This window comes from Chanodichthys erythropterus, chromosome 18 (genome assembly GCF_024489055.1).
Source record: "Chanodichthys erythropterus isolate Z2021 chromosome 18, ASM2448905v1, whole genome shotgun sequence".
NCBI lineage: Eukaryota > Metazoa > Chordata > Actinopteri > Cypriniformes > Xenocyprididae > Chanodichthys > Chanodichthys erythropterus.
Genome location: NC_090238.1, coordinates 3623161 through 3646521, shown reverse-complemented (window position 1 = coordinate 3646521; position 23361 = coordinate 3623161). Strand labels below are relative to the sequence as shown.

The window sequence follows — 23361 nt, the reverse complement described above, 5'->3', positions numbered from 1 at the left end:
TATATATATATATATACATATACATACACTCTCTGTATATGTGTGTGTGTGTTATTTACTGTATTATGTAAAATGTGGAGTACGTATACAGTATTACAGTACTGAAAATAATGTCTGATTACACACCTGTTCTGTCTACAAACGTTTGAATGATTGAAGACACTGTTGTTCTCCCAACATTCAGCTTTACCTTTTGACCCACCTCAGTCATTAGGTCATGATTGATAACATTGTCTGCAATAGTGTCTTTATTTCTTTAGAAACATGTCCACAATCTTAACTCTTCCACTCTTTTGCCTCCGTACCCTTCCACCACACACTCCTCTTCTTCACGGCTGTTGACACTGTTTGTTTCTGTGTTGTTCTTCCATTATCTAAATGTGTGACACTGAGTTGTGCTCTGTCAATATATGCTTGTCAAATGAAGCTTCATGAGATGCACCTCTGAGCAGAGACCTGGTGGATTCAATGCTTTACATTCTCCTTCATTAGTGAAACGAAAAATTAAAACGTTAAAATAGCATGTCATAGGAACCAACAACAGCACATACATTTAGGCTATACCCATTTCTGTTTGTAAAGCAGCCACTTCAAATTCACATAATGTTTCACCTCTGAGTAACAGAAATATATATATTTTTTTTAAATAGGCCTATAATGAAAATTAATTGCCAACTGAGACAAGTTGAGGAAAAATACCAAGTAAAACACAAATTTATACATATGTGTTTGAATGTTTCTGTAATGAACAGTTTTTAGAAAACCAGAATGCCTGTAAATAAACAATACATTAATGACTGGCATTTCACACAATAGTCAATGAAAATACAGTTCCAAACAGCGCCACAGCAGAACAACTGCAATTGTCTGAAAGAAGTAGTTGTGTGGGTGTTAAATATATATTTGTGTTTTTCAAAGAATAGGTTGAACATCAACCAGTAATCTCAACAGAACAGGGCCTTGGCGCCATCTACTGGCAATTTTATATTGATATTTAGTAGTATAATATTTATTTAGCATCCTTTCATTTCGGCATTTACAACTCGGTTTAAATGAGCTTGCTAGAAGTTCATAGAACGATAGAAATTCAGAATATAATTAATGCATCCACTCTACTAGCTTTTTTTTTAAAGTATTATTGGAGCCTATATAGCCTATTTCCTATTCCCATGCAGGCTCGTGCATAATTGATATTTCAAAATACATTCAAAGCTTTTTACTGTTGAGATTAGTTTTTTTTTTTATGTATCCAAACCTAAATAGTATTTTCTTAATATCCTTTGAGGATGTTAAAAGCTAGGCCTATGTAGCCTATCTATTAATGTGATTTTCTCTGCTGAAAATGACTTAATCTAATTTAATAATAGCTTAAATTACTGTTCGAACAGTGTCTCAAATAAGACAAGTCCATTCAATTCAGTTAAATTCAAATTTAGTTGTAGGCTGTAGCGCTTTTCACAATACATATTGTTTCAAAGCAGCTTTACAGAAAATGCATTTCAGAAATGTAGCCTACATATAAAAATACAGTTAGTTAGTTAGTCATTTATTAATCCATCATACAAGCATAAAAGTAGGAGGGCTATTTTTAAATTAGCCAAGGCACGTTAAGTATTGCGTTCAGACGTTCAGACGTGCAGACGTTAAGACGGGCAGACGTTCAGACGTGCAGACGTTAAGACGGGCAGACGTTCAGACGTTAAGACGTGCAGACGGGCAGACGTGCAGACGTTCAGACGTGCAGACGTTCTCCACACGCGCGTTAACACGTCTTTTAGCTTGGTTAGGAAAGAAATGACACAAAGGGAGCGCCATAGGTAAATACTGCATTGGCTCACACACTGCACTGAGCCGTGTGAGGACCGTGTTCTGATACGTGTTAGCGAAAAAATAAATAAATAACTTCACTGCTACACGTGAATCACGCGTGAACGTCTGACTCGACACTTCACTGCCACACGTGATTTACGTGACGTCTGCGTGACGTCTACGCCTCGTCTGCGTCTTAAAATGAATGGATTTAATAGCAAAAAATTAAGACGTCAGTGAGACGTTCAGTGAGACGAGTGCAAGTTGCAACGTCATATTTTTGACCTCGTCCGAACGCCATATATGTATGCTCACCACCGTTCGGAACGCGGCGCAGCCCGTCACTGTTTGAGAGGGTCCTGTTTCACTGTTGCACTGTAGTGAGAGCACAGCTGAGATCGCATCACAGCCTATGTTAAGTCCGAAATCACCCCCTAAAGCCTCATTCACTATTCCCTATATTATCCACTTATATTGTTTACTTGAAAGACTGGATGAAAACGAGTGAGTGAATTCGGACAGCCGTTGTGTGTTCATCAGCTGTACACTCGTTATTGCGGTGCAATGTGAGATTGAATGAGTGCACTCAATAACGTCCACTATGGTTTCGGTCACCACTACAAATGGCTGTCGCCTCAAATAATGCCCTATTTGAGGTTATAGGGGGCGATTTCGGATTCAGCCCAAATTACACGCGGCGCGCGAGAGAGTTTAACTAAATGTTCTTCCGAGTTTCACCCTCGTTTTGGCAGTTTGTTTTTATAAAGGGATAGATTTTTAAAATAAGCGCTTACGGTGCCCTCAACTTTTTTTTTTCTATCTCCATGGTCATATTTTAATATTCATGTGTCTGTGAAGGCAGGAACACACCAAGCTGAAGGTCGACCGTCGGGCAGTTTTTCATACCGCCCAGCACTAGATTAGATAAAGTTGCCAAATAATCAAATATATAATTGATGTTCTCCACAGCCAGATTTACTCCATCTCCATCATGAGGATAAATTCTGTCGAGGAAGTTGTCTATAAGTGATCACACTTTTGGACGGTCCACTGCTGTCACACACTTTTCTGTGCTGTTTTGTACTCATCTGTATTTCTCTCTAATGTTGTACACCTTATTGGGCTGTGAATTTATGTTAGTGTTTTTTTGTCCTTTTAAGATCAATGGTAATATGGCTGTGATCTGAAAGAGGTGTTCGTGGTTTGACCGTGAATGGATCTAAATCTGTGATCATGTCAACTGTTGAGCAACCATGAAATGAACTTTAGGAGAATCTCCCAGAGAATCCCTCTCATCCTGCCATTGACGAGGAACAGACCAAGGCTTTGACAGCCATCAGATGCTTCCCGATTTTATTTACTTAGGCATCAGAGTTATACCTTGGGAAGTTTACAATGTTTTGTGGGAAGCTCTGTCCAAACATATAGTTATTCCCATTGTGCTGAAGTTTCATTGGCGAGGAGGGCTTTATATTGGACTGAATCAGGATCAGACTAGGGCTGGGCGATATGGCTGAAAACTATATCACGATATCAGTGTTTCATATCGGTCGATATCGATAATTATTGATATTTTTTATGAGCCATTTAAAATGAGGACCAGGAAAAAAATATATTATCTTTAAACAATTTTATTTTAAACTTAACCTTCCTCTGATGTCAACAACCATGGAAAACTTAAATAATTAAAATGTAAACAAAAGTCTGAAGTCACAATGAACACTTAACAATTATCTCGTAACATTTAACTGCAAACTGCAAAATGAAAGAAAATGTAAGAAATGCTTAATAAAGTGTAATAAAATAGTGCAAAGTGTTAAATATAAACATAGAGAAACCTGAGAATTTAGTGCTAGGAAGTTCACTAGCTGTTCACCTTCTGGTGAATAAAGTGTTTTTAAAATATGTGCAGTGTTTTGTAAACATAAATAAAACTGAGGTAGACTGAGATACATCTGTAATATAAAAAAAAAAAAACCTGATACAGTACAGTAACACTGCCTGACATATAAAACCTGCAGAAATATGAAAAAGTAACTCTTCAAGTTATTCTTACTCTAATCATACTTGTAGTTTACTATTGAAGTATATTTTCAGTCCAGGTTTTGTGCTAGGAACACCAGCTGGTTGACCTTCTCTGGGTCTAAAGCTGCCCTGGTGCATGTAACAATATTACGCCCAGTACTAAAAATTCTTTCTGAGGGGGTGCTGGTGGCTGTGATGCAAAAGTACTTTTTCGCCAGCTGAGACAATCTGGGGAAGTTGTGTTCATGTAGCCTCCACCAGTCCATAGGGTTAGACTCACTGTCTGCATCAGGGCACATCAGGTACCTTTCCAGCTCACTCTCCACTTTTTGTTTTTCAGTGAGAGGCAAAGCATCATCTTCTTGGCACTGTTTTTTGAAAAAGCTCCCCAATGACTTGCGTTGCTTCTTCACGCCCAGTGGCATAGGTCGTCCACTGACAGCTCCTCCATCTGCATTTACATTACATTTACATTTAGTCATCTAGCAGACGCTTTTATCCAAAGCGACTTACAAATGAGAGTAGTAGAATCAATTAAATCAACATGAGAACAACAGTGTGTAAGTGCTGAGTGAAGTCACAGTTATGTCAGTAAAGTGCTCATAGCGAATTTTTTTTTTTTTTTTTTTTTAAATAAATAAATACACAGATAGGAGAAGAATATTAGTCAAGGTAAGTGCTACTACTACTGGGTCAAGTGCTGACGAAAAAGATACGTCTTTAGCATTTTTTTGAAAATGGATAGAGACTCGGCTGCTCGGATAGAGCGTGGTAGGTCATTCCACCAGCCAGGAACAGTCCCGGAGAAGGTCCGTGAGAGTGATTTTGTGCCCCTATGTGATGGCACCACAAGGCGCCGTTCACTTGCAGAACGCAGGTTTCTGGAGGGCGCGTAAGTCTGAAGTAGTGAGTTAAGGTATAGCGGTGCAGAGCCAGCTGTCGTTCTGTAAGCAAACATCAGAGCCTTGAATTGGATGCGAGCAGCTACTGGCAGCCAGTGCAGACTGATGAAGAGAGGAGTGACGTGCGCTCTCTTCGGTTCGTTGAAGACCAGTCTTGCTGCAGCATTTTGGATCAGTTGTAGAGGCTTGATAGTGCATGCTGGAAGGCCAGCCAAGAGAGCATTACAGTAGTCCAGTCTGGATAGAACAAGAGCTTGGACAAGAATTTGTGTGGAATGTTCAGATAGGAAGGGTCTAATCTTCCTGATGTTGTACAAGGCAAATCTGCAGGACCGGGTCGTTGCTGCAACATGATCTGTGAAGGTTAGACCAGCATCCATCACCACTCCAAGGTTTCTGGCTGTCCTGGAAGGAGTGATGGTTGAAGACCCAAGTTGAACTGAAAGGTTGTGATGAAGTGTTGGGTTTGCACCGATCACAAGCAGTTCCGTTTTTGCAAGGTTGAGTTGGAGGTGGTGGTCCTTCATCCAGGCAGAAATGGCTGTCAGGCAGGCTGTGATGCGACCAGCAACCGTCGGATCATCTGGTTGGAATGAGAGGTAGAGTTGTGTGTCATCAGCATAACAGTGATGGGAGAAACCATGATCCTGAATGACCGATCCTAGTGATGACGTGTAGATGGAGAAGAGAAGTGGACCAAGCACAGAGCCCTGAGGTACCCCAGTAGCAAGATGATGTGACTTGGACACCTCACCTCTCCAAGATACCCTGAAGGACCTACCTGAGAGGTAAGACTCAAACCACTGGAGCGCGGTTCCCGTGATGCCCTTCGACATGAGTGTAGACAGGAGGATCTGGTGGTTCACTGTGTCAAAGGCAGCAGACAGGTCCAGCAAGATGAGTACTGATGATTTTGAAGATCTGCACCTTGGTCTGCTGCTCCCTCAGAAGGCCCTGCCTGTGATTGGCCCTGGTCTTCATCCATGATCTCAGACACAGCTCTCATTTGAATGGCCCCTACCTTCGCTGGTCTGATGTATTGGCCTTTAAACCTAGGGTCCACAAAAGTAGCCATGTCAAGGAGATCATCTCTGTCAGGGTCAGCATATTTCTCATCGAGATAGGTCATTATTTTTGTCTTCAGCTCTTTTGTGAGCTGAGTGTCCCCCTCATTAACTTTCAGCAAACTGGAGTGGAAAAGGTGGAGAACAGGCTTCACGTATGAGACCGTCACATATGACTCCCCAGAAAGGGAGTCTGTGAACTCCAGGAGAGGGAGTTAAGGCCGCATGCATTGACTCAAGGATGTCAATATCCTGCCACGTTGGGATCAGGTGCCTGTCGTTTTTGTCAGAAGACAGAACTTCAGTGATGGCCTTTTGTTGCTCTAGGACCCTTGCCACCATCTTTTGTCTTGAGCCCCACCTGGTTGGTGACTATGTGACAAGCTGGTGTGCAGGAAGATGGAGACGTTCCTGTGCTTTAGAGAGCGTGCTCTTTTTCTTCCACGAGTAAGAAAAGGTAGATACCACTTTCTTGCACACACAGCCCTGTCCACTCTTTTATCTTTTCCTGCAGCACCTGCAGAAAAACAATGCCAGCATTAATAACTGATAATAGATCACACACAGAAACACCCACACACACACACTCACACTCACACACACACACACATACATACAAAGAGTCATGTCACTGTGTAAAGCTGCTTCCATAGATCATAATATAATTATATATAATCTCAATTACTGGCTAATAAAATCACCATAGGAACCAACATTGATGACGAGCATTAAAATGACAAAGCTACTCACCAATAGCAGAGTGCAAACGAATGCCAAAACACTGCAGCCGTGTCCAGTTGTTCAGTGATGTCGCCTTCACTACATTTGCACCGCTGTCTGTGGTGATGCACACCATTTTGTCTTCAATCAGACTCCAGGACAACAGTGCCTCCTTCAAGCCTTCTGCTATCACTTCTCCTGTGTGATCTTCGGGGAAATATGCAGTCTCAAGGCATCTGGTTTTCAAACACCATTCATTGTCGATGAAGTGAATGGTCAAGCTAATGTATGGCTCAGAAGTATGGCTTGACCACAGGTCAGAGGTTGTTGCAAAGTACTTGGCTGACAATATTTCTTGCTGCACAGATTCTTTGCACATTACATACAGCTTAGGAATGGCAGTCTTAGAAAAGTAGTTTCGGCCAGGAAGAACATAGCGTGGGTCAAGCATGTGTATAAGCTTTTTATAACCTGGCTTCTCAACAGTGCTAAACGGAAGCATGTCTTTGGCTATATGATATGCCACTGCCTCTGTTATATCTTTGTACCGTTTAGATTCTTTGTCATAAGGCACTGATGCAGAGTCTGCTGCTTGTGCGGTGTTGCAGTTACAGATGTTGTTGGTTGAATATGGCTGTGCTCCAAAGGATGAGCACATTAGGTGGTACATTAAAGGGATACTTCAGGATTTAGCATTAAGCTTTGTATTAGTAGAATACCACTAGCATTTTCGAATTACCGTGCTTTTCCCCTTCATATCAACCCAAGATGAGAGATTTATGCATTTTTATTCTGTAAAAAAGCCTCCGATGACGCAAAAATCGTCATTTTGCGTCATCAGAGGCTTTTTTGGCCAGAGGCTTAAAACTACAGCCAGTAATAGCAGGTAGTTCCGCATTTTTTCACCACACCCATAACATATGCGCGTTTGAGGTTACTCACGGACATGGATCAAAGATTTTATCAAAAGTGGGTGTCAATTATATTTTTAAGCTTACAGTAATTAACATTATTTTGTTATATTCTGCACTACATCAGTGGTTCATCTCGCAAATTTATCGGTCTCTGCAGTCATCTCAACCAATACAGCAACAGGCTTTTGTGGTAACGTTAGCATAAATAGATAAATAGACTAACTCAGTTTTACAGAACAGTGGCTTTACTTTGATAACAGTCAACTTATATGCAACTTATATGTAATTGTCTATCTAACGTTACTTTGCTAAGTTTGCAGTTTCACTGCTACCTACAACACTACATATAGGCTACGGTGTTATCAGAAATAGAGTCTAGTAGTCTTACCTCTAGGTGAATACCGGTACGCTTAGGCCGTGTTTCCACCAAAGCGTTTTTTCCAGCTGCTAGCGTACTTTTTCAATGGTTTTCAATGGGAACGCCACGTTTTTTAAACGCCAGGAGCGTAACGAGGCGCTGAGCGTCTTTTTCACGCTCAAGCGCTGAGAGCTCTGCGTTTTTTACTGGTCGTCTCGAGAATGTTCAGCGACATCAACAAACAGAAACAAAATGGATGATAAATTAATATTGCTGGTCTCTGAACATACATAGCAAGTAATTCCACAATGTGTCAACATTTTTAGTCTGAAACAAATTACATGCAAAATCAGTTATAAGTAACAGTGACGCGGATATTCCGTATCATAGCAACAAAGCGTCTCAACGGAAAAAAACGCTGCGCTGCAGAAGCGCTCTGAAGCGCTCACAGACGGGCGTTTTAAGTAGGGGTGGGACAAAATATCGATATGGCGATATATCGTCATGCTTCTCTGTGCGATACGAGAATCGTATCGCTGCGCCAAATATCGATATTTTAATTTAAAAAAATAAAGCGCTATATATAGATTTCTTTGCTCATAACGTCCTACTTCAAGGCGGCGTTCAACACATGAATGAGGGAAACGTGAACTTAAGTTAACTAGCCTAAGAAAAAGAGGTTATTAACAGGATGGCGGACAGCAGTGTGAGTAAAATAGATGCCCCAGCCACGTTTAAGTTCAAAGTCTTGACGCACTTTTATACCATTGATGTGACAGTCGTAGTCATCTTTGACGTTCTTCACCGCGCGCTTACACGGGAGCATTTGAAAGCATATATTAGGGATCCTCTGATAAACGCCTGCTTTCGAACGCTCCTGTGTATATCTAAGCACTTGAACGTCAAAGGGGTCTGTTTGCACCTGGTGACTTCATGCATTTTCTCTGATCGGATGGCTATCTGATCGTGAAAAGACCAGGTCTAAATGCCTAAAAACGCATTTGAGACGGATTTAAATCCGATCGCTCAAACCACTTCAGGAGATGGTCTGGGACGCATTCCAGTCAAAACTGTCTATGCTCAGTCTAAATGCATCTGGTTGTTGAAACTACATATGTAAATTTTACTTCTCCCAAAAATACTAAAACTGAAACATGTGAGAGTCAGATATGAGAACGCTACTGCATCACACATCGCCGCAGATCTCTTCAGCAAGCTGACGCGCAAACTGCCGCATATGAAAGTGAAAGTAAGTCGCAGACGCATAACACACAGTTATCTTCATTAAAAGTAATGAGACCTTTTACCAGTGCTGTTGCCGCTCTCTCCTATTACAGTCTTTGATTTTGAAATTAACTGATGGTCAATAAAATGCACCTCATATTTCTTGCTTTCGGTGACGTGAACTCTATTAAATGTACATATAAGATCAGATTTATCCGTTAACCTGCACTTAACCTTTTCACGTGCATTTTGTTTTCATATTAAGACCAATATCGCGATGTATCATTATAGGATTGTCTAGCGATATATCGATTATCGTAGAATCGCTGACTCGCGATATTATCGTTATCGTGAGCCATTTATCGTGATAGTATCGTATCGTGAGGTACCCTCCGATTCCCACCCCTAGTTTTAAGCAGAGCACCTAGCATTTTCAGATGGCTAAAAACGCTTTGGTGGACACACGGCCTTAGTACCAGATGGCCCAGGCTGTTCATCCTCTGGGAAAGTGAATATCGATGGTATCGCGGTGTCCTTCAGAATGGTTCTCTTCATTGCACAGATATTTGGTTTGTAGTCCTCGTGCTTGAACTACATATTCTGCGTTTTTTTTAGGTTTTCTATAACGGTGTCATCTCCAAAGTTTGGGTGTTTGATGGCCCGCAGCCACTGTTTACATCGCTCCAAATCTTTAATCGGAAAATGATGGAAACTTACTTGTCCTTTCCTGGTTTTGGGTGTACATCCAGGTACAAAGCAATTTAGCACCATTTCGCTGTAAATGTATGAACTAACTCACGATTTATAGAATTAATATGTAACAAACAAGCCTAGTTGTTTGAATTTTCCAGGTAATGTGCATTCTGGGAGTTGTTGTCTTTCATCCACATTAGTCAAAAATACATTTTCTGCATTTTCTCAGTCTAGAAAGCTCCAAATTCAAAAATAATTTCACATTTCTACTACATAAATGACCAATTTTAAATACACATTCATCTTTCCAGGGGTGAAGTACCCCTTTAAGTTCGTGGTATTACGAGTCTTGGCGGGGATGACGGTCTTGCATATTTTGCAGATGACATTGGTCTGACTGCGGTCAGACTTATAATATCCAAAAAACTGCCATACTGGCGAGCTGACTTTTCCTCTTTTATTAACAATTTCCTCGCTCGCTGCGGCACTCATTTTCTCATCAGTCGTCAGTCGCCGGTTCCTGATGAGGAATCCAGCAGACCAGCACGAGACAACGATATGGCGCAACCAAACCTGATACTGTTACATGATTGGATGTTGCCGTGTCACTCACTACGTTGCTAGGTTTCCAGAGAGCGAGTGCCTTTAATGCAACCAAACTTGCTTCGCAACCTCTGTTTTCTTCCGATGAAGAATAAAAAATATCAAACGTTTTATCGAACACATTTTTTATTGATATCGATCACGTGTCTATCGCGATACATATCGTTATCGTTTTATCGCCCAGCCCTAGATCACACTGATGGAGGTGAGGCCAGAACTGAACACATCTCTTCTGGATCTCAATGTTCAGCATTACAAACCTGATTCAGCCCTGCAGGCGAATGCTTTTTAAAATCTACAAAACATGTAAATATTTTCCTTTGTTTGTCCTTGATGTTTTTGTTGATTAGAGTGTGAAGAGAATAGATGTGGTCGGATGTCGTTGTTTTGGTAAAAATCGAGTTTGTGCTTTATTTATAATGTTGTGTGTGGAGATGTGTGTGACAATCCGGCTGTTTATGATGCTGCAGAACAGTTTTCCTAAAGCTCTGCCCACACAGATGCCACGATAATTATTGGGATCAAATCGATCAGCTTTTTTAAATATGGGGGTGATCAGTCCCTCAGACCAGATCTCAGGGAAGTTACCGGACCATAAACCAGATGAAATCATTTGACTAGAGCTTTATTCATGCTGGGACTGCTGAGTTTAAGCATTTCATTGCTGATGTCATCTTGGCCACATGCTTTCTTTCATTTAAGACTTTTAATGTGTTCTGTTATCTCAGATATTGTTATAAATTTATCTAATGGATTTTGATCATTTTTAATCATTTTCTTTATTTTACTCTGAGGCTGGTTAAGGTTAGGATGTAAAATTTTTTGATAAAGATTTTCAAATTGTGCCCCTCTGTAGTGATATTTCTGATTTGGGTTTTTTGATTCCAGAAAGTATGGGTTTGGACTGACATGAGGAAGTGAATGACGGCAGAAATCTCAATTTTGAGTAAACTATCAATTTGAGTTTCTCGTCTGGTCGTTCTCTTTCATATTTGGTTTTCTTTTTTGTTTTTCTTATCCATCTTATGTTGTTTTCTGTGAAAACTTGCCACTTGCCATATGTATTAACAAATAACATGTCCAATCTCAACAGAAGAATTTTATAACAGCAAAACCTGGGATGCTGTCGTGAAACACTTAAACTGTTCTCTTAGGTAAGGGAAACCGCTAAGACACCTTTGCAACACCTTTAAGCCGTAGATCACTGAAAAGCCACGCAATATCTCGTTCATTATCGCAGATGAATCGCCTTCGATAATGAACGCGATATTGCGTGGCTTTTCAGTGATCTACGGCTCTGTCTATTAAATGCCGCTCCATTTGAAAGCAGGTGATGGCGATTTAGCGTAATCAGGGAACCGGCTTTACTGACGAAATGCGCGTGAGAATCGCATGCGATATATCGCCCAGCCCTACTCAACAAACCGTCCATACCAGCATGATGAATACGATCCTCAACTGGATGGAACTGAAATAAATACTCTGAATGTTGCGATCCTATCAAACTTATGATAGCAACCTGAATCGCAACAAAGCACTGTTCGCCAGAGGAGAACTGGCCCCCTGACTAAGCCTGGTTTCTCCCAAGGTTTTTTTCTCCATTTTAACACCTGTTTGCCACCTGATGTCACCTGTTGGAGTTTGGGTTCCTTGCCGCTGTTGCCTTTGGCTTGCTTAGTTGGGGACACTTGACATTTGACTTGACATTTATTCAACAGTGCTTTGATCTGCCTGCATTGACACTATTCTTTAATAGCTGCTGTGCAGCCAAAATTATATACCAGTTATCAATGTAAAGCTGCTTTGACACAATCTGCATTGTAAAAAGCACTATATAAATAAAGGTGACTTGTCTTGACTTGTTCAGCAAACAGTGTTTCAGGCCTTTCCTTCATCTCTTGTGTCTGAGCAGCTCCTGTGCCCGGTTGCATAAAGCACCTTAAGTTTTTCCCTTAAGTATGACACTTAAGGCGTGATTTCCCTTTAACTACGGGAATGACTTAAGGGTGTTGCATATAATCTCTTAGCGGTTTCCCTTACCTAAGAGAACAGTTTAAGTGTTTCACGACAGCATCCCAGGTTTTGCTGTTATAAAATTCTTCTGTTGAGATTGGACATGTTATTTGTTAATACATATGGCAAGTGGCAAGTTTTCACAGAAAACAACATAAGATGGATAAGAAAAACAAAAAAGAAAACCAAATATGAAATAGAACGACCAGACGAGAAACTCAAATTGATAGTTTACTCAAAATTGAGATTTCTGCCGTCATTCACTCCCTCATGTCATTCCAAACCCATAAGACTTTCATTCATCTTGGATAACAAATAAAGATATTTTTTAATATTCTCTCATCATTTATGTCCATTTTTTGAAAGACATCCATATGATTACGGCTGTGTCGGAAGCTCAAACATTTGCACTTCCGTTGACCATATAAGATATGTGCTACATTTGTGATTTCATCAATGTTTATGTGAATAAACTGCTAAAGTACAATTTGTTTATCATGTAAAGCGGTTGATCGTGTCTCGTTAGAAGACTTGGATTGAACCTGCTCACTCCGTGTAACACTTAAGGTGAAGTTTTCCGAATGTTATACTTAGGGAAATGACGGTTAAGGGGCTTTGTGCAACACTTACGTTTTTTTAAGGGATTACTTTGACGTTTCACCTAAAGAAACCCTTATGAGAGAGTAATTTACAGAACAAACAAACAAAAAAAATACAATTCCGTGATAGACAGTCCTTTAAATATGTAGTTCTTCCGGTTTGCAAACTAGGGTTGTAAGTAATTAGGGTTTCAAATAAAGTAACTTCCTAACAGACATGCTACTGCAAAAGCATAATATTCAGTATGTTGTATGAATTCCGACCAAAAGCATCGTCTTATGGTGATTATTATTAGCCAAAAAAAAAATTTTTTGGTGAGGATAATTCTCGTTGCTAAGGCAACCGAGTTGGTGCAGCCTGACAACAGACACTGAAGGCGCGTTATTTATTTTTTACGTTTTTTTTTTTAATTGTGTTAGGGAAGGAAACATGAATAAGTGATATTGCCAACAAATAATTTAAAAATATGTAATTCTTTGTTTAAAATTCCATTCTCATGTTGGAATCAACATTAAATAATACAACAACACATGTGTATACTTGACAATTAACATTTGAAAATGTTATTTTGTGTGATTACTTTTAGTTATATACCATGTATACAACTGACATACAATATTTCACAACAGTCATTTCATATCTTATTTTCAAGAAGACAAACACAAAGTAAACACCTCAGCATGAACTAGTTTGCATGTACAGCTTAGTTTTATAGTTACATGAAGGAATGGGATGGTAAACATGGTAAACATCGTAACAGCAGTAACAACAGGAAACACTCAAGACTCAACTGGTTATTGATCAGTCATTTCTGGACAGTATTTCATGTAGTAACATGTACAGTAAATGGTTCACTCCAAAAGTATCCATAATCACTGTGAATAACATACAGGAGTATACAGTATAAAACAATCTAACTATATTATATCAATGTAAGATTAACATTTTACAGTAAAGGTCATTATGTTGAGAAGATGAGATGGGCAAAGCTTGGGGAAGTTTCCACAGCAAGAGTCTGGTGTCATTTGAAGCTGTAACAGCACAGTCGACTGTAGAAATAGTCTGTGAAACATTGAAGGAGGGAAACTTAATAACGACCTGCTGTTTGTAAACTGAGTTTTGGAGAACCACATAAAAAACAATTTTAACAGTAGTTTCCTATCAATCTCTGAATCTAATGTTGCTTACACACTGCACTGTATCAGACATCCATTATACTTCAAATTAATGTTTTCTGCAGTCCACTCAGAAATGACACGCAGTCTAAACGCATCCCAGCAGCTGAGAACCATTCATTTACTGAACTCTCATAATCAACTTCTTCATGATCCTCCAGTATCTCCTCGGCCCATCCTTCAGCAGAGAAGCAGCATTTGGTCCTGAAGCCTGGCTGTAACTTGAGCACACAACTTGGACCTCCTCCTCCACATCTGCAAGCCTTTTCTGAAGAAGACACAGTAGCCGCGATGATCCTCTTCACTTAAACATTGAGTTGTTATTGAGCCGACTTTACTGAAGAACTACAGACCATTTAGATCCAGCCACAAGGAATCCATAATGAAACACTTGAGGATCTCAAAGAGAGTGGGGAATCATTGTCATATTTGATATTCAATATTTCTGATCATCTAGATGATCCATGATTTATTATCACCAAAGGACAAAGAAAAGTGATTTAAAAATCCTGAAATTGACGTGCTTTATGGAGACTTTTGTACCCCTAATTATACCAAGTCTCTAAGCCCAGACATTTTGCTGTTTTCCACCTCTTTTCTCTCTTTGTTGTCAAATCCCAACCCAGAATGAAGCTCCAACCACTCCTCCCACAACAGTATAAACCTGCGCTCTTCCCCTCCCACTTCACCCCATCGCCACAGACAGCAAATTAAAGGAAAACATGAATAAACTTTATTAAAATGACTGCGTTCATAACCAGGATATGTAGCGGTGGTTTTCCCAAAAGCATAACAGCAAGAAGGAAATAAAAGTTATCTTCTTCCCACTGTTTCTGCTAGAAGACATTTCTGATTTCAATGTCCGGATGTTCCCAGTCTTCTGAGAGAGGTGCAGTGCCGTCTCATCTCCCTCATCACAATGATCTTTTCCTCCTGAAGACACACTTTTGAAATGTACGCATCAAAAATCTTCTTCTTGGTGAGGATGTTGCTGGATTCTGAAATCACAAAAATAACATCCTTCAACACAAATTTGACCTGTACATTATAAACAGCTGGAAAAACACAAGCAAGTGTAAATCCCATAACCTGGAGCAGAGTGCAGACATTAGATTCAGAAAGGCCACGTTCACACAGCAGCAGAATACGGTTGTCAGTCCTGTATTTGAGTACTTAATACAGTTACGTTCACACGCAGTACGGTTATTTATGGGAGTGACAACCGCATTCTATAACTGAAATCAAACCTGTACATTTTCAGGACTCACAACCGCATTCTCTGAATATTCGCACTGTATGAACAGAACAGGACTGGACAACTATTCTGTCACGTCATACAGAGAGTGAGAGAGCCGGTGTTTTGTGTGTGGTTTCTCTTTCAGTAACTTACAGCGACAGAGATGTGAGAGGTGTGTCATCTTAAAGGGTTTGTTCACCCAGAAATTAATATTCTGTCATTTATTACTCACCCTCATGCCGTTCCACACCCGTAAGACCTTCATTAATCTTCTGAACACAAATTAAGATATTTTAGTTGAAATCTGATGGCTCAGTGAGGCCTGCATAGGGAGCAATTTCCTCTCTCAAGATCCATTAATGTACTAAAAACATATTTAAATCAGTTCATGTGAGTACAGTGGTTCAATATTAATATTATAAAGTGACGAGAATATTTTTGGTGCGTCAAAAAAACAAAATGATGGCCGATTTCAAAACACTGCTTCAGGAAGATTCGGAGCACAAATGAATCAGTGTATCGAATCATGACTCAGATTGCGTGTCAAACTGCCAACGGCTGAAATCACGTGACTTTGGCGCTCCGAACAGCAGATTCGATACACTGATTCATTTGTGCTCCGATGCTTCCTGAAGCAGTGTTTTGAAATCGGCCATCACTAAATAATTCGTTATTTTGTTTATTTGGCACACCAAAAATATTCTCGACGCTTTATAATATTAATATTGAACCACTGTACTCACATGAACTGATTTAAATATGTTTTTAGTACATTAATGGATCTTGAGAGAGGAAATGTCATTGCTCCCTATGAAGGCCTCATGGAGCCATCGGATTTCAACTAAAATATCTTAATTTGTGTTCTGAAGATTAATGAAGGTCTTACGGGTGTGGAACGGCATGAGGGTGAGTAATAAATGACAGAATATTCATTTTTGGGTGAACTAACCCTTCAAGGTGTTAGATCCAGTCACTGTTCTCCACCAGAGCGGCTCATGTCAGTTTTGTGTTTCTTTTCAAATGCTGTGTAATGCACGAGATGTCGCAAAGGACGTGACACTTGTGTGCAGCGGTTAAAGGGGCTCTATGTAAGTTTTTTACTCTAATAAAGCATAAAAATACCCCAATATGTTTGCAGATGTTTAGGAAACATGCTAAGTTCAGCTACTTGTTTCTCAGAAAAACAATGCTACAGCCAGATTTTATGCTTTGAAATGTGCGTTCTGTGTCGGAATGTCTGTCTTTGTTTTGTGCTGCAGTTTATCCAATAGTATTTTGACATCACAGATTGCCAGTTGGCGGAAAACATCGCATATTGCAGCCATGGAAGCCAGCAAACAAACTGGATCAGAGAATCGCAGATTCTACCTGACCTAAAAAGCCTCTGCATCCATCTAAAAATCTCTATGAACAACAGCATATTAAAACAGATAAATCAACTCATCAGCTTACAGTGTGTAAGTCTCATCAGCTTTCATTGTGAATTGCGCTCCCTCTTGTTGCTGGCAACCCGCGTCTTTGAACGAGGGGGGCGGGCCCAACAATATTTTGAATTTGGACTGCAGTACCTATTTTGAACACTGGGTGTCATTCCTAGAGCCCCTTAAAGACTCCGGCTAGCATGTGTTTATATGCTGCTGTTGGTTAATGAAGTTTTGATGGATGAACTCGTGGTTCAGTTAGTCTCTTGTCATGTGAAATGTGATAATACTTTTCAGTTTTATGGACGTCGCCATCTTTAATATTACGTTGATCACTGTAGTCATGGTTACGAGTAAGAGAATACGGGCTTGACTCTCGCTGCACGTTCATACAGACAGTGTTCCAGACGCTACTGTAAGTTTCTGTGTGAGCGAGACATTTCGAGACTCACACCTGTTAAGTAAATGCAGTTGTCAATCACAAAAAATGACTGTGTGAATGTGGCCAAAGTCATCTTATGAAGGTGTAAGAGGTTAGGAAGACACGCACATACTAGTTTAAAATTATCATATAAAATGTGTAGTATATGAAATAATAATTAATAAATCAAAATGTAAAAAAAAATTGAGTGACTTAAAAGGCATAATAGGCATATCTGTAGAATTACATGGAAGACATTTTAAAATTAAAGTAATTTTAAAGTATGTGTTCTGAGTTTGTCTGAGTTTGTGTTTTTAACCACCCAGCCATTTGAATGATTAAAAAAATCTGCAAGTAAATGAAATAAGTTATCAAAATCTGGGGGCGTGTCTGCTGTCGGCGCTGAAACCACACCCACTCGCGAGAGCTGCCATCTCAACTTATGTCTAACGAGTCAAACATACTGATTCAAAATGAATCATGTTAGAGGGTTGCACATTTTAGTAGAGTTACGGTGGACTACCTACTAATTATAACATAAGCACACATACAACTTACACTCATTGGTGGGCATGTGCTGCTGACTGCCCTTAATTTAAAGGTGCCATTGAATGTTTTTTTACAAGATGTAATATAAGTCTAAGGTGTCCCCTGAATGTGTCTGAAGTTTCAGCTCAAAATACGTCATAGATTTTTTTAAATTCATTTTTTTTTTTTATCTGCCTATTTTGGGGCATAATTAGAAATGCGCCGATTCAGGTGCTGTCCCTTTAAATCGCGTGCTCTCCGCCCCCGGAGCTCACGCTTGCTTTAAACAGTGCATAAACAAAGTTTACACAGCTAATATAACTCTCAAAATGGATCTTTACAAAGTGTTCGTCATGCATACTGCATGTATGCGTCGGATTATTTGAGTATTGCATACTGTTATATTGTTTACATCTGAATCTGAATGAATTTGAGGCTATGCTCCATGGCTAACGGCTAATGCCACACTGTTGGAGAGATTTATAAAGAATGAAGTTGTGTTTATGAATTATACAGACTGCAAGTGTTTAATAATAAAAATAGTGACGGCTCTTGAATACAATAAGAAACAATGGTAACTTTAACCACATTTAACAGTACATTAGCAACATGCTAACGAAACATTTAGAAAGACAGTTTACAAATATCACTAAAAATATCATGGATCATGTCAGTTATTATTGCTCCATCTGCCATTTTTTGCTGTTTTCCTTGCTTGCTTACCTAGTCTGATGATTCAGCTGTACACATCCAGACGTTCTGCCCTTGTGTAATGCCTTGAACATGGGCTGGCATATGCAAATATTGGGGGCGTACATATTAATGATCCTGACTGTTACGTAACAGTTGGTGTTATGTTGAGATTCGCCTGTTCTTCGGAGGTCTTTTAAACAAATGAGATTTATATAAGGAGGAGGAAACAATGGAGTTTGAGACTCACTGTATGTCATTTCCATGTACTGAACTCTTGTTATTTGACTATGCCAAGATAAATTAAATTTTTAATTCTAGGGCACCTTTAAAGAGAAATACTACTGATGCATATAAAAAGAATCATGTTAGAGGATTGCACGTTTTAGTAGAGTTACGGTGGACTACCTACTAATTTTAACATAAGCACAGAAAACTTACACTCATTGGTGGGCACGTGCTGCTGACTGACCTTAATTTAAACTACTTTGGTTTTGTCCATCCAGGGTGGACATATTTTGTGGTTTGCTCGTACATTGTCTGCTTACAGTTAATTTACAAAAACTGCTGGAGCTTGACCAACAAGCATTTCTAACAGCCCAAGGTCTCCTTAATACAACAAATATGAAGTTAAATGGAAAATCTAATTGTGTCGCTTCATGAAACTGTGTTTAAATCACTGGAGTCTACTAACTAACCCTTTAAGGAAATTTGGTCGAATAAAAACCAAAACATAGCCTAATTATTGTTGTTCGTTTGTTTTCTGTCAGCAGAGGGCGACACACACACACACACTACAGCGACAAAACACTTCTTTATTTTACACTGTCTTGAAATATTAAAATGTATTTGCGAATACTTGAATGTTATTGATGATGAGCTTCTGGATCTGTGTTTGATCAGACTGTTTAATCTCTCATCGAGTTCAGAGAAAGAGAGAGAAGTTGATCGATACTGACCCTCTCTCTCTCTCTCTCTCTCTCTCTCTCTCTTCACAAATAGAAAGTGAAAGTAAGTTAGAGTTCACACGTCGCCATTTTAAGCTGGTAAAACACTAACACGAGCGTCAAAATGTTCAATAGAAACGTTTATCAAAGTTTATGCAGGAATTTCCGTGTATCTTTATGATGTTAAAGCTGGAGGATTTGATCAAGGTGAGTGTTCATGTGTGGAGATTTCTTCATACTAATATGAATGTAGGCCTATATATGGTTGCTTGGTAAAAATAAAATAAATAAATGAACTTAAATAAAGTGTTTCTTTCACCTTCACTTCAATGTTTATTGTGTGTTTCCTGATGTCTTTGATTCTTCAGAAGTTTAACCTTTTTCTCCCACACTCAACATATGTTCAGCTAAATTATGATGATTGTTAAATCATTTAATTTTGTGTCTATTTTCCCCTCAGAGTCAGTGGAGGAGATCAAACTCATCAGATTCTCCTGCAGCTTCATCATTTAATGAAAGCATGAATCCTGGTTTCAGGTAAAATGGAGGACTTTTCTGTTGTTGTTTAATTTTAGGAGCTGCAATGCACATCACACATCACTGTCACATGATTAATAATTGAAATATTTCAGAAACCTAATGATGTTCTGTGTCTCATACAGCAAACAAAATGATCTATTTGGTAATTTATGGATATTTACTTCTTAAACTTGTGTAATAATGTGGTATTTTAATTTTACAGCCATGACTCTGAACCTGAGGTCTTAAACACACTGAAATCAAATCTGAGAAAGAAGTTTGAGTGTTTGTATGAGGGAATATCAAAGCAGGGAAACCCAACACTCCTGAATGAGATCTACACAGAGCTCTACATCACAGAGAGTGAAAGTGGAGAGATCAGTAATGAGCATGAGGTGAGACAGATTGAGACACAGTCCAGGAGAGCAGAAACAGAGGACACACCGATCAAATGCAGTCACATCTTCAGACCTTTACCTGGACAAGACAAACCCATCAGAACTGTGCTGACAAAGGGAGTCGCTGGCATTGGAAAAACAGTCTCTGTGCAGAAGTTCATTCTGGACTGGGCGGAAGGGAAAGAGAATCAGGACGTCCAGCTCTTATTTCCACTTCCTTTCAGAGAGCTCAACTTGATGAAGGACAAAACACTCAGTCTTTCAGATCTTCTTCATGACTTTTTCCCTGAAACAAAAGGAATGGAAATATCCAGTGATGAGTATAAAGTTTCCTTCATCTTTGATGGTCTGGATGAGTGTCGTCTGTCTCTGGATTTTCAGAGTGATGTGAGGTTGTGTGATGTGACTGAATCCGCCTCAGTGGACGTGCTGCTGACGAACCTCATTGCGGGGAATCTGCTTCCCTCTGCTCTCATCTGGATCACCTCCAGACCAGCAGCAGCTGATCTCGTCCCCTCTGAGTGTGTCCATCGAGTGACAGAGGTACGAGGCTTCAGTGACCCACAGAAGCAGGAATACTTCAGGAAGAGAATCAGGGATCAGAGTCTGTCCGACAGGATCATCTCACACCTGAAGTCCTCAAGGAGCCTCTTTATTATGTGTCACATCCCAGTGTTCTGCTGGATCTCAGCCGCTGTTCTAGAGAAGATGTTGAGGAAATCATGGAAAGGAGAGATTCCCAAGACTCTGACTCAAATGTACACACACTTCCTGATCCTTCAGACCAACATCAAACATGAGAAGGACTATGAGAAGAAAGTGAAAGATGAAGACATGATTGTCAAACTGGGGAAACTGGCATTTCAGCAGCTTAAGAAAGGCCACCTGATCTTCTATGAGGAAGACCTGAGCGAGTGTGGCATTGATGAGACAGAAGCATCAGTGTACTCAGGATTGTGCACTCAGATCTTCAGAGAGGAGTCGGGCTTGTATCAGGGGAAAGTCTTCTGCTTTGTTCATCTCTCCTTTATAAACAAGAACATCAATGTGTTTGACCAGATTACCAAACCAACTAAAGCTTCACTATCTGACCTCCATCAGAGAGCTGTGGATGAGGCTTTAGACAGTAAAAATGGGCATCTGGACCTTTTCCTTCGTTTCCTTCTGGGTCTGTCAGTGGAGTCTAATCAGAGTCTCTTACAAGAACTAAAGACACAGACAGGAAACAGCTCTCACAACAATGAGGAAACAGTTGACTATATCAAAGAGAAGATCAGTGAGAATCCCTCTCCAGATAAATACATCAATCTGTTTCACTGTCTGAATGAACTGGATGATCTTTCACTAGTCAATGAAGCTGAACCTCGTATGAGATCTAGAGGATTACGTAATGTGAAACTCTCCTCATCTCAGTGGTCAGCTTTAGTTTTTGTGTTGTTGACCTCAGAGCGGACAATGAAGGAGTTTAATCTGAAATACTTAATTGGAGGCAAAACTGATCAGTAAGTAACAATCATTACAGTCTAAAACATTATGAACAAAGAGAAACAAGAATCTGATAAATCTGTAATCCTGCAAATGTCACACAGAGTTTAGTAGTTCATATTTTAATGTTTTTTATTTCTCTTTCACACAAACACTCCCAAAAATCACTCCTCCATACAGGAATAAAGCACAGGGATACAAACTTCTCTGTTTTAAATTCAAAATAGGTCATTTGAGTGATCAAACATTTTTAACTTCTGTGTGTATTTGTAAATAATAACCATATCACATGCACAGAGGTTTATATTTAGTGTTTTTGCAGCATTGAGCGTTGTAGCCAATCACAGACATGTCTGTTGAGCGCTTGAAAGCAATGGCCAATCAGATGTGTGTATATCACAGGGCAAAAATCGATTTCTGGGATATTGTACATAATTTGCGGGCATCTGGGAGAAGCTGGGTGCTTCTCAAACAGAAGGCTGTGTCCTAGTAAAGCTGCATATATCTGCTGCCACGTCATCAAGCACCTCTAAAGGTCGTCTCAGTTTGAAGGATCCTTTGAAGGCAGACTTCGTTTCACGTCCTTCATTCAGCTCATTTTGAAGGACTCATCAAGTGTATCCTTTATGTCCTTCATTCACCCACAATCCTTTGCACACATTTCAATCCATGAAAAATAACTTATGGAAGCGAGTCTGCACTTATCTGATTTCATTATGAAATGTAAGACAAAATAATGTTTTCAGTGATGAAAGCATTCATGTTATCTTCTGTTCTGGTGTAAATGAATCACTAACACTAAACTGCCAGTAATGTAAGCCACTGAGAGACACAGATGGTTGTCATTCACTGAAATGCATTAAGAAAAGATTTTTAATACAAAGTATTTTTAATACTAAGTTTTATTAGTTTTTTTTGTGCTGTTGGAGCAGGAACATGTGCTGTAGCCATGCGCACTTACTAGAGCGTCTCATTCTAGTGTTTAATGCTGAGGAGGACTCGAGTCTACAAGCCTCAGAAGGACTGGACTATAAAGACACAAACTCACTAGGATTCAGCCTTCTGTTTGAGAAACACCCAATATCAATATGCGGGAGACTCCTGGAACTTCCGGGAGAGCTGGAATGTCTCTCCTGAAATTGCGATGGTTGACATAGTGATAACCATAGCAATGGATGGGACAAAGAAATCTGATGTGTCAAAATAGATCTGTCACTAAGTGTTGTAGTGTGAATGCAGACTAATAGACCACGACAACACTGACAAGAAAAAGACAAAACAAATCTGTGTTGCAGAATATGTTCAGTAACTTCTTCAGTCAGATACTAATAACTTTTTCATATGTCCTATTTAAAGCAGTGTTTATTTAAGGTATTTCATGTATTATATACTTAGAATATTAATTTATATTATTAGCATTAATAATTAATATATTTTTTATTTTCAAATAGTGACGCAGTAAATACAGCAGATGAAGTTCTTCAGAAGATGCTGCCTGTGGTTACAGCAACTCGATCAGCTGTGTAAGTAACACTGAGAACAATTATCACTGTGAAAACTTTATAACTTTTTTACTTAAAAATATAAATTAATGGTTCAACAAAAAATATGAGCG

General features: G+C 39.5%; 1 protein-coding gene across 7 annotated transcripts in view; it reads left to right on the top strand.

The window, feature by feature from the left end:
- LOC137007107 (NACHT, LRR and PYD domains-containing protein 12-like) overlaps window positions 1-23361 on the top strand; it is a 301858-nt gene that overhangs the window by 231327 nt on the left and 47170 nt on the right. For 4 of the 7 annotated variants that reach the window (XM_067368421.1, XM_067368419.1, XM_067368414.1 and 1 more), the window contains exons 3-4: window positions 20087-21763; window positions 23198-23269. In XM_067368421.1, coding sequence (XP_067224522.1) covers window positions 20087-21763; window positions 23198-23269 — 1749 coding nt within the window. Of the gene's footprint in view, window positions 1-2182; window positions 2225-19413; window positions 19552-19804; window positions 19882-20086; window positions 21764-23197; window positions 23270-23361 lie in introns of those variants that run through there. The other 3 variants (XM_067368416.1, XM_067368415.1, XM_067368417.1) reach the window with 3 other exon arrangements.